A 12,805-nucleotide genomic window follows, 5' to 3' on the forward strand; every position below is an offset into this window, starting at 1 on the left:
CGCAAAACAGAATACAAAGCAGACAAAGCTTAAATTTATTAACTCGCGTACCTCTCTCATTCGGCATAAATCCAAATGTTTCCATGGCTGTGGTGTAACATTTAATTGCCAACCTATTATTTCTTTTTAAAAAGATTTGTGCCTTACTCGTGTTATATTCACGTTAAGTACTGGCACAGCCCTATAAGTGTGTACTGAATATACCTGGTATTTGGTAGGCTACTCCCGGTACTACAGAAATGCTGGTATCACATTTTCAAAATTTCAGTACCGACTTGGTAACGAAGTACCGGTACTTTTGACAACACTAAAGGACCAAGCCATTCTGGAGGATCATGTGAACCTAATGGTTCAAACATTGTACCCTGAGGGGGGTGCTGTGTATCAGCATGATAATACATTAAAGGGTTAGTTCACCCAAAAATGAAAATTCTGTCATTTATTACTCACCCTCATGCCGTTCCACACCTGTAACACCTTCATTAATCTTCAGAACACAAATTAAGATATTTTAGTTGAAATCCGATGGCTCAGTGAGGCCTCCATAGGGAGCAATGGACACTTCCTCTCTCAAGATCCATAAAGGTACTAAAAACAAATCGGTTCATGTGAGTACAGTGGTTCAATATTAATATTATAAAGCGACAAGAATATTTTTGGAGCGCCAAAAAACCCCTAAATAACGACTTAAATGGTGATGGCCGATTTCAAAACACTGATTCATTTATGCTCCGAATCTTCCTGAAGCAGTGTATTGAATCGGAGAGCCAAAGTCACGTGATTTCAGCCGTTGGCAGTTTGACACGCGATCTGAATCATGATTCGACACACTGATTCATTTATGCTCCGATGCTTCATGAAGCAGTGTTTTGAAATCTGCCATCACTAACTAAGTCGTTATTTTGTTTTATTGACCCTCCAAAAATATTCTTGTCGCTTTATAATATTAACATTGAACCACTAAACTCGCATGAACCGATTTAAATACGTTTTTAGCACATTTATGGATTTTGAGAGAGGAAGTGTCATTGCTCCCTATGGAGGCCTCACTGAGCCATCAGATTTCAACTAAAATATCTTAATTTGTGTTCTGAAGATTAACAAAGGTCTTACGGTGTGGAACGGCAGGAGGGTAAGTAATAAATGACAGAATTTTAATTTTTGGGTGAACTAACCCTTTAATACACACAGCTAGACTTGTGACAGAATGGATTGATGAACATGAAATTGAAGTTGAACATCTTCCATGGTCTGCACAGTCACCAGATCTAAATATTTTGGAGGAGCAAGTCAGAACCTATTCTTCCACCAGCATCACATAGTGACCTGGCTACTGTTCTGGAAGAGGAATGACTCAAAATCCCTCTGGCCACTGTGAAGGACTTGTATCTGTTATTCCCAAGATGAAACGATGCTGTATTGGCCGCAAAAGGAGGCCCTACACCATTCTAATAAATTACAGGTGTTTCAGTTTCATTGTCCAGTCCCTGTAATATATGTGTACACTTACGTTACCATTCAAAAGTAACTGCTAACTTTTTTCTTTTTTAAAATGCATATTAAAATGTAATTTATTCATGTGAAGGCAAAGTTGAATTCTCAGCAGTCATTACTCCAGTATTCATTGTCACATGGTCCTTCAGAAAATTCAGTTGAAATCAGTTGTGCTGCTTAATATTATTGTGGAAACCATGATGATTTTATGTACAGTACATGGGCACAATTGAAATAAAGTAGTCAAATGTGTTCAAACATTCTGATGGTAGTCTATTCAGAAAGTTTTACACTGAAGATACCTGTTCCTGAGAGAAGTTTTTATTTTTATGTATGCACAAAGTGCCAAATCACAACAGTACATTCACCCTACAGGCCAAGTCTTCGACAAAAGTCTGTTTGTTTTTGATCAGTGGCCACAGTGTCTCTACCACTTCACATTTGATATCATCTAGTCCCGTTCCATCTTTCAAAATGTTCATTTTGAGTGATTACAGAGTAAATGTTTGTCAGTACAGCGTTGGAAGACCTTTGATGAACTTGTTTGGCTCTGGTCAATATTGAGAATCAACATGCAGTTGAAATGGTAGCTCTTGTGTAAGCTAACTTAACTCTATCTTTACCATACAGCTACTGATAAAGAAGAACATCAGTCTTCCTCCTTGGCTGACAAAGTGTCTCTGTACAGAGGTGACATCACCATCCTGGAGGTGGACGCCATCGTGAATGCTGGTGAGTTCGCTGATTCTGATTAATTGCAGTCTCACAGCTTTAGTACATTTACCAGGCAATTAGTGAACGATAGTGGCACTGCAGTTCTCATTTCAAGAGAATTTTAACCTTTTGCTTTAGCTGAAGGGTTTGTGTAGTCTTTGATCCAATTTGCATTTGTTGTGCTTGCCTGACCTCTAGTGTCTATAAGTGGTACAGGCATGACTTCTGTTTCTTATAGGAGAGGATGAGATTTCTGCTTGTGTATATTTATGTCTGTACAGTGTTTCTCTCCACAGTGGATTTTCCTATTTATTTTCTGTTTATTACAGTTCTGTATTGATATGCTGTAAATGTTCTTTCACAGGGATGTTGCGTTTCCTTTTTAAGATGAAACCGAGGAACAACCTTGTTAATTGTCTTGTCATGTTGCAATAATCTGCTTACTGTGTGCCTATGATTGCCTCTTTAGTATAGGGGCTGTCTTAAATTTGTTTGTTCTGAATGGAAAGGAGCGGTTTTATAGAAATAGAGGCGTGTTAACTGAGTTCTGCTGTGGGTAGGGAGCAGATAGATAACGCTGTCAAGGTTTACCTCAAGTCAAGGAAACCTTCCCATAAGATAGAGAAATGGGAACTTTAAGTGCTTACAGGACTTGTAGAGTATTTAGTATATATTGTGTGGGAGATTGTCATTGATTAGATGTGTTCACTCAAGATGTTTATCTCAGCATCAGTCAATGAAAGGAATAGTTTAACATTCCTGTCACAGAGAGTGATTGGAAATGGTGTTGCGTTCATGTCTGAAACTGTTGTCTGTTTGACGAGCATCCGTGAAATGTGATTTTTTTTTTTTTTTTTTTTTTGTAACAAATGAAACTCTTAACAGCTGTATTATGTTCTGCTTACAAGATGTACAAAGATGTGTTTATGAATGATTGAGGTTTTTTGTTTATCTCAATGCAGTTCAGGCATTATGCAGCCTAATTGAAGTAACGATGCCTGTGAGCTTTGGGATATTTAGACAAATCTAAACCTTCTGTTGAGTTTACAGCTATTCTGTGAGCAGAGAAGCCTTGTACACTAGTAGATTCATTATCAGTGGAGCTTGTCTATGAGTTTTGCCTCTCCTTTATGTGTATTGATACTCTTATCCTTAAACCGTTTTCATAGTGTGATGCAGGGCTTCAGGCTGATATAGCTAAATATCAACCTGTTTTTAGCTGATATAGCTAAATATCAACCTGTTTTTAAGTAAACAATAAATGTATATTTTAATGTGCCCACACACATTTTTAATTTGTCTGGAATTTTCGCCTATTTTTTATGAATATTAAGTATTTTAGGTGTTTGGAACAAACAGCTGTTGTTTTCAGAGGTCTGGGACAGAATTGTTGACCCAGTGGGAAGGCTTTACCACAGAGGATTTTTGAGTTTGACTCCTCAAAGACCCTGAGAGAGTTTTTGTGGTTGTCCTCCTTGACAACTGCTTTTGTTTACGAGACAACTTTCCCCTCTAAAACTTTCCGCAAGGTTGCAGTAAGGTCAGTCAGCAAAGAAAACAGGAAATGAGAGAACAGGCCGAGTGGGACGCTGGTCTAATCTCGTGGTCTGACGCAATCAAACCGATGTGAAACTGCAACAGTAAGCAAAATGAATCATGCGTTCAGTTGCACCGTGGTTGAGCTTATTTCAACAAGTTTGTTGGCTCATTCTTCACATCAGTGGTCACATAAAATAATGCGAAGCTGTTTTGTAGGGTTTGTGGCATTGAATTAGAAAAGTAATTGGTTTAAAGGCTTCAGAGTATGAGGGAGACGACTTATCATGCAGACGGGTGGCTGTTCATCCATCAAAGGCCAGTGGCTCAGGCCAGGAAAGTAATCGCATTATTGCAACCATGCCTCGGACTGATTCTTAAATCCCCATTTGCTCCAGTGTTTTAGAGTTTAGATTCCTGGAATGATGTTTCCATTTCAAAGCTATAATACGATGATAAGAACAATCAGAAAGCATCTTTGTGATTGCGGGGAATTGTCTTTTTGTTTCCAGCAGTCATGTTGGAAATGAATACAGCATTGTGCTCTTGAGAAAAAACAGTTGCTGGGCTTTTTTTTCAAAATATTTTTTTTTCAGTGTTTAAACATGCTGTAATTGTTTTTACTCAAATATGTCAGATTACAGTGCTTCCCACAGGTTTGAAATATACTTGCGGTGGTAGCCGGGCGAAAAATCCTCCTATTACCCACGGCACAAAAATGGTCTACTACATGTGACAAACAAATAATGTGTGATTTTTAACGGTATTTTTATTTATTGAAATTAATTTTAATTACATAGCATATTACATTTAATTACATACTAATATTATGCATTATTATTCCTTGTAAATTATGCAAAATTACAGCATTTATATGGTTCACCTTATCCTATGTTCTCCTTGCTGTCATATAGTGTCTATCTCAGTGAATGGGACAAAGATTTTACTAGTAAAATTTATAAAATTAATAATATGTGTGTCTTTTCTTCCTGTGGGGGAGACTACAATAATTTACCATGAATTAAATGGAAATCAAATTAAATACAATTTGTGTAACCAAAATAAATATCAATAATGCCCAAAAGAAAAAGAAAAAACTTAGCATATGACTTTTAATTATAAACAAGCCCGAAATACAAAGGTACTCTTATTTTGAAGTGTTTGTACTATTGCAGGCTGATCCTTCAGATTCTTACAATAGTCTAAAATATTTTATATAAAGGCCATAAAGTAGTCTTTGCTAATGAGCTCAAGTTGATGAATTTTTACAATCGCCTGGCATAAATCTGCGGTTTTCATCGATTGAGAATCCCTTTGAAGAAGACTGAAGAGCTGTTGCGCAAGCTTTTAGAACGCGCAACAGCGCCGCCTAGTGACTTTGCAAAATGCAGCGCCTGTGGGAATTTTAGCGGGAGTAAACAGTTATGACGCACACATAACGAGCAGGTACAAAATGACTAGTTAATCGATCGCGGGTGGTTTAATTATCTTGCGTTGATATAAAAGTATGAGGATAAAAATAATAAAAGCAAAAATGTGTCTCCAATATACTTGGGCGGCCGTTATTATTCATGGGCGGCCCGCCCAAGTAAAGTCTATGTGTGGGAAGTACTGGATTAAATATTTCACTTTAATTCAACCTAATAACTATTTGTATTGGACAGTAGTGTTGTCAGAAATATTGATATTTCGATGCATATCGATATTGAAATATCTGAAATGATTCCAATACTCTTTTTCTCCAGTATTGATTCACTTATAGTAGCTGCAAGTTCTCGCTTTTTCATCTCGAATTGACAATTTGACACATACCCACCTCACTCGCTCGTCTTATTCGCTCCAGTTGAATAGTGTTGGTCTTATATAAGTGCAGCGCATATGATGGCGCCTCTCAAACAGCTTGCAAGTACCAAATGCAGTTCTTTTTCTTGGCTTATTGCGCCTAAATGGTAATGTAAAATAAAAATGCCCATCTTGGCGAGTATTCAGGTAAATGCAGTCAGTTTTGGAATGTAAATAGTTGAGAAAGAAAAGGTATGTTGTGTAACAGTATATTGAAATAAGCACTTAAAAGTTCTTAAAGTGACAGCAGCCTAATATTCCTGCTGCTGTCTGTCATGTTAAAGGGTTAGTTCACCCAAAAATGAAAATTCTGTCATTAATTACTCACCCTTATGTCGTTCCAAACCTGTAAGACTTTTGTTAATCTTCGGAACACAAATGAAGATCTTTTTAATGAAAGCTGAGTGCTTTCTCTCTCCATTGTATTCTCCATATATTCACCATGTTATCATGTGACCTACCACAACACTTCACTGCCATTTACAACTCCTCTCCTCTCATGGGATGGTAAATTGTTCATCGGATGCACACTTCATATTTACACTGGAAGTCATCCGGGTACTTTTCAGTACTTTTTGTTTATGAATACTTAGAATTTATACATATGACTCTTTTCACATACTGCTTTTTACCTACTTTATAGTAGGGAAGTATGCTATTTCGGATGGAGCCATTCTCTAGAAGCAGCAGGTGAATGAAGGAAAGTTTCTTTCAATCCCTCTGAGATCTGACGAGTCTATCAGGCAGTAGCACTGATTGCCAGTTTCTTCCTCAAGGAAGTGAATTGCATCTTCGAATGGATTTGGCTTCTTTTGAACATCTTAGATGTTAGAAAAAAGACCTCCCCATAAGACTCACAGCTGAGTTAGACTCAACATTCTCCTGTATTTAGTCTGATTCTTGTTTTTTTTATTTTTTATTTTTTCTCTCAGTGTGTAGGTTTAGGTAATCCGTTATTTTCCTGCACTTAGAAATCAAACACACCTTGATGAGCCTGATTTCCGCTGTTCTCGCACATCCAACAGTCTTCTCTTCTGGCCCTCGCAAAGAAAAACAACGCTATAAAAAATCTAAGGAAGGACTGAAATTGAATGATTATCATGGTTATTCACATGGTGCAAGAACGCTCGGTCATCATACATTTTTTTTTTCTCTTCCAATTATAATAGTTTTCACTCCTCTCCATCGCTTTTATTGCATTAGCGTTGAAGAATATTGCTATAATAAAGAAACCTCTTGAGGCTCTGGCTCAAAAGGCCTACTTCAGATCATGTAATAATTTTCTATTCTTTAACTTGAGTTTGAGGACTTTATTGGTGAGCAGGATTAGTTCATCTGTTGTTTATGTTCTTTCTGTATTAGAAAAGGTGTGGCTGCTGACATGCATTATATAATGTTATATAATTGTATATAATGACTAGAAGAGCATGGAAAAAGCCAAAATTATTTAGAGACTTATATCGAAGACTTTTTTTGACTGAAAACTTTTTTTTTTGCTCCAGAATGATAGACTTTTTGGGAAAATGTTTCCTGTAAAACTTAAAATATCACAAAAATGAGACCATGGGGTGATTCCAAAGTCTGTGTATACCAAGACTGTTCACTCGAATTACTATGAATACTGGGGCTGGATGATTAATTGGAAAGTATTCGAAACAGCAACTCAAAACCTCTTACTGGCATAATTTTTCCATGACGGTTATTTTGTTTTTTTAATCCTGTTAATTCTTTCCCCTTAAGAACATACTACCGCTTGTGTAATCACGTGACTCCACGCCATCCAGTCTGGCATAGAAGCAACACGGAGGCGAACTCAAACGCTGAGTCAACACACACAAACAGCGCGCAAGCGGCGAAGTGAGACCACTTTCACTTGTGTCTTCTCTAAACTTTGTCAGTTGTATGTGTTTTAAGGCTTGCCAGTTTGGACATTCAAGCGATTTTTGATCATCGGATGTGTACTATTATAATGAGCTACCGCGCTTGCGCAGCTGCATTGTGGCACATGAACACTCATACAGACAGTAGCTGCACATCACGTGAAGATCGTGCGCACAGAGAGGGGCACAGAAACTCATTATTAATGCTGTCCTGTGATTATGAAGTAACTTCTTACAACCCACAGCTTCACAATTAATAGAGAGATGGTATGACTAATTCACACACGCAATCGCTCTCATTTACGCACTCAAATAAATGAACTGGTACTATGCTAAATTATCTGTATATGATTTATGAGCAGAAATCTGTAAGAAATGTTACTACAGCTGCTGAAAGTGAGCTGTTATGTCAGAGCACTCTTAGGAAAAAATATCTCACCTTTAATAGTTAAGCATATTTACAGTACAAAACTTGGTACTTCACATATAAGTAAAAATAAAATAAAAGGGCTTGTTCACACAGAATGCATTTTTTTCTTTGAAAAGTGTAAGACACAGGTAGTGGAATGGGAAAAAACACAAGGTCTCAAGACTAATTTTTTAAAACTTGAACTGATTTTAAAGGGATAGTTCACCCAAAAATGAAAATTTGATGCTTATCTGCTTACCCCCAGGGCATCCAAGATGTAGAGGACTTTTTTTCTTCAGTCGAACGCAAATTATGATTTTTAACTGCAACCGCTGCCGTCTGTCAGTCAAATAATAGCAGTGATTGGGAACTTGAACAATAACAGTCGAAAAAACTTCCATAGACAAATCCAAATTAAACCCTGCGGCTCGTGACGGCACATTGATGTCCTAAGACACGAAACGATCGGTTTGTGCGAGAAACCGAACAGTATTTATATAATTTTTTACCTCTAATACACCACTATGTCCAACTTCGTTCAGCTTCCGGCTAGTGAGGTCAGTAGTGGTGTATTACAGGTAAAAATTATATAAATAATGTTCGGTTTCTCGCACAAACCGATCGTTTCGTGTCTTAGGACATTAATGTGTCGTCACGAGCCGCAGGTTTTAATTTTGATTTGTCTAAGCAAGTTTTATTTACTCTTATAGTTGAAGTTCCCATCTACTGCTATTATTTGACTGACAGACGGCAGCGGTTGCAGTTAAAAATCATAATTTGCGTTCGACTGAAGAAAAAAAGTCACCTACATCTTGGATGCACTGGGGGTAAGCAGATAAACATCAAATTTTCATTTTTGGGTGAACTATCCCTTTAACTTGAGCGCCACATTTTTAGAATGCTGTGTAATTCGCGAGATGCTCTAAACAACACAAGACGCGAGTTCAACAGTCATACACGTCCTAGAGTGTGTTTGCATAGAAAAAACAACGGAAAAGTAGCACATTGGAATAGGAAAACGTGTTCAGTCTGAACAACATATATGGGATTGTCGCGCGCATTTCGTCAGTAAAGCCGGTTCCCTGATTACCGCTAAATCGCCATCACCTGCTTTCAAATGGAGCGGCATTTAATAGACAGAGCCGTAGTTCACTGACAAGCTACACAATTATAAGTTCACTAAGTTCATTATCGAAGGCGATTCATCTGCGATATGATCGCGATATTGCGTGGCTTGTCAGCGAACTACGGTTCTGTCTATTAAATGCAGCTTCATTTGAAAGCAGGTGATGGCGATTTAGCGGTAATCAGGGAACCGGCTTTACTGACGAAATGCGCGTGACAATCGCATGCGATATATCGTGCAGCCCTAGTTAATGTTATTTAAATGAAAGTTTGTCAATACGTTTTTGATATTTTAGTATTTCCACATGCAAGTAGTTAAAAATTTGTCTTGCATTCCCAAAATAGTTGTCTGGAGGCAGCGTCATTCTCTTTTGGTGTGTTCACTCTTTTGGACGTATTTTCTGAGGAGTCTTGGAGAAATCAATTATCCAGCTGAATTGCATGACATCTTTTAAATAGATCATGAATTAAATTAATTTATGAATGGTTATCCGTTGATATACACCCCCCCCCCAGCTTATTTTAAGTGTTTTTATTTAATTTATTTAAAGGGATCGTTCAAAGGAAAAAAATAATATTTTGTCATTTACTCACCCTCATTTTGTTCTAAACATGTATGACTTTCTCAAAATGAAGGAAAATATTTAAATTTTAAGTACACTAAATACTGTGATAATGGTGAATTTTTTTATTTTATTTTAATTTAATTATTATTATTTTTTTATTTAACAGAATTGTACTGTAAAGATTACGTCTACCAATATAGCTTCTAATTCTGGAGATCTTGTGATTTTTGTTTTGTTGCCTTCACATCCACTTAAATCACTGAAAACAAAAAATTAGTTTTAATACAGCAATATTAGTTAATAAAATATGCTGGTTTTACACTTGGGTCCTGTAGAGTTTGCATTGGAAATGTCAGGCAGCATGAAATTAAATGGCAACAGTAATTAATTCTGGGCGGCTTCATGCTGCATGCTGAGAGAGGTGAGGCTGTAAGCATGTTAAATGGGTTTTTAAATCACTCTCTGGATGGCCAATTATTTTTTCATAGAAATAAATTTCTTGTCAGAGCTGCTAATTGAAATAGCAACTGACATCAGGGTCGTGATAGGTGCAGAAATTTTAATTGCTCTCTTTCTTGTTTTCACACAAGGTGTCGGTTCGCAAAGCAAGCAAAACAAACACTGAATAAAAAAAGCTGTCTGACAGAGCGGTCAGATGGTGAAGCTGTTAAATATAGCATTGAAACTTATGCCAAAAATATCTGTCTGGCAAAAATGAGAACAAGCAGTCGACATAAAACCTAAACTAAAAATAAAAGTGTAAAAAAAACAAAAAAAAAAACCCTGAACTTGAGTTGCATGAAGCATACGGTTGAGCGCACCACCATTTGAAGATGTCGTGCAGGCTTTGTGCTCAGGAGGGGAGAGTGTCGTTTTGTAATTATGGGAGCTCTTCAGAAAGACACAGAAAGCTGTGTCTTTTGCCCTGTAGCGTGGTGAGACATAGCCACAGATGAATGCAGTAATGGAGTCTAATGCACTCTGCACATTAAATGTTCTATGAGTCACAAAGCTTAATGGAGAGCACTTGCATGTTTAACCGAAGACGGGCCTCAGCTCTTTTGTAAATGACAGTTGAAAGTGGGAAAAGAGCACTCCTTATCAACACGACTTGCAAAGCGTGCACTCTGTCATCATCAAAAAAGGGCCCTAAGATGTAAAGAGGAGCTTATGTTGCTAAAAGCACTAGAGGTATCTTGTGATTTGATAAAGTAAATTCAGTTCCATTTTCTATCTCTTCGTTTAATGTATACACTGTGATGTATCTTTTAGAGGGTAATGACCAGACACGTGGAATGTGCACCTATAGAACTTCACAAACATTCACAAAGTTTAACACATACCCCTCGCCATACATGTTAGTTTAAATATTTGGGCTAATTTCATAATGTTTTCAGATACCTGTAAATAAGGCTGGGCAATTTATAGCCAAGACCTATCTGGCTTGACAGCCAATGGCTCAGTGGGCGTGACCCTACAGAGGATAAAGCGGTTTGGAGAATGCAATGGAAAGATACAGATTTTTTTGTCATCAGACATAACATCTTTGAATAACATCAGGAACTGAATGAATCTTTATTTATTTATTTATTTATTTTTTACTTCAGTTCACTAGATGTTTTTCCCCCACTAGGATTATGTACACTGTTCAAAAAAATTAAAGGAACACTTTTTAATCAGAGAATAGCATCACATCAGTTAATCTCCTGGGATATTGATCTGGTCAGTTAAGTAACAGAGGGGGTTGTTAATCGGTTTCAGTTGCTTTGGTGTTAATGAAATTAACAACAGGTGAACTAGATGGGCAACAATGAGACCACCCCAAAACAGGAATGGTTTTACAGGTGGAGGCCACTGACATTTGTTTCCTTACTCATCTTTTCTGACTGTTTTTCACTAGTTTTGCATTTGGCTAGGGTCAGTGTCACTACTGGTAGCATGAGGCGATACCTGGACCCTACAGAGGTTGCACAGGCAATCCAACTCACATCAATATGTGCCATTGCCAGAAGGTTTGCTGTGTCTCCCAGCACAGTCTCAAGAGCATGGAGAAGATTCCAGGAGACAGGCAGTTACTCTAGGTGAGCTGGACAGGGCTGTAGAAGGTCCTTAACCCATCAGCAGGACCGGTATCAGCTTCTTTGTGCAAGGAGGAACAGGACGAGCACTGCCAGAGCCCTACAAAATGACCTCCAGCAGGCCAGTGGTGTGAATGTCTCTGACCAAACAATCAGAAACAGACTTCATGAGGGTGGCCTGAGGGCCCGACTTCCTCTAGTGGGCCCTGTGCTCACTGCCCGGCACCGTGGAGCTCGATTGGCATTTGCCATTGAACACCAGAATTGGCAGGTCCTTCACTGACACCCTGTGCTTTTCAGGTTCACCCTGAGCACATGTGACAGACCTGAAAAGGCCTGGAGAAGCCATGGAGAACGTTATGCTGCCTTTAACATCGTTCAGCATGACTGTTTTGGTGGTGGGTCAGTGATAGTCTGGGGAGGCATATCCATGGTGGGACGCACAGACCTCTACAGGCTAGACAATGGCACCCTGACTGCCATTAGGTATCGGGAGGAAATCCTCGGACCCATTGTCGGACCCTACGCTGGTGCAGTGGGTCCTGGGTTCCTCCTGGTGCATGACAATGCCCGGCCTTATGTGGCGAGAGTTTGCAGGCAGATCCTGGAAGATATAGGAATTGATACCATTGAATGGCCCCCACGCTCACCGGTAGGGTTGGGCGATATATCGCATGCGATTTGTCACGTGCATTTCGTCAGTAAAGCCGGTTCCCTGATTACCGCTAAATCGGCATCACCTGCTTTCAAATGGAGCGGCATTTAATAGACAGAGCCGTAGTTCACTGACAAGCCACGCAATATCACGTTCATATCGCAGATGAATTGCCTTCAATAATGAACGCGATATTGCGGTTCTGTCTATTAAATGGCGCACCATTTGAAAGCAGGTGATGGCGATTTCACGGTAATCAGGGAACCGGCTTTACTGACGAAATGCACGTGGCAATCGCATGCGATATATCGCCCAGCCCTACTTACCGGGCCTAAATCCAATAGAACACTTCTGGGACATTATGTTTTGGTCCATCCGACGTTGCCAGGTTGCACCTCCGACTGTCCAGGAGCTCAGTGATGCCCTGGTCCAGATCTGGGAGGAAATACCCCAGGACACCATCCGTCGTCTCATTAGGAGCATGTCCCGATGTTGTCAGGCATGCA

At 38.8% G+C, this 12,805-nt stretch overlaps 1 protein-coding gene across 3 annotated transcripts in view; it reads left to right on the top strand.

Moving 5' to 3' along the window:
- Nucleotides 1-12,805, top strand: part of macrod2 (mono-ADP ribosylhydrolase 2) — a 601,684-nt gene that overhangs the window by 10,947 nt on the left and 577,932 nt on the right. For all 3 annotated transcript variants that reach the window (XM_067386580.1, XM_067386581.1, XM_067386582.1), the window contains exon 3: nt 2,125-2,226. In XM_067386580.1, coding sequence (XP_067242681.1) covers nt 2,125-2,226 — 102 coding nt within the window. The remainder of the gene's footprint in view (nt 1-2,124; nt 2,227-12,805) is intronic.

The sequence above is a fragment of the Chanodichthys erythropterus genome, chromosome 5, assembly GCF_024489055.1.
Source record: "Chanodichthys erythropterus isolate Z2021 chromosome 5, ASM2448905v1, whole genome shotgun sequence".
NCBI classification, from domain to species: domain Eukaryota; kingdom Metazoa; phylum Chordata; class Actinopteri; order Cypriniformes; family Xenocyprididae; genus Chanodichthys; species Chanodichthys erythropterus.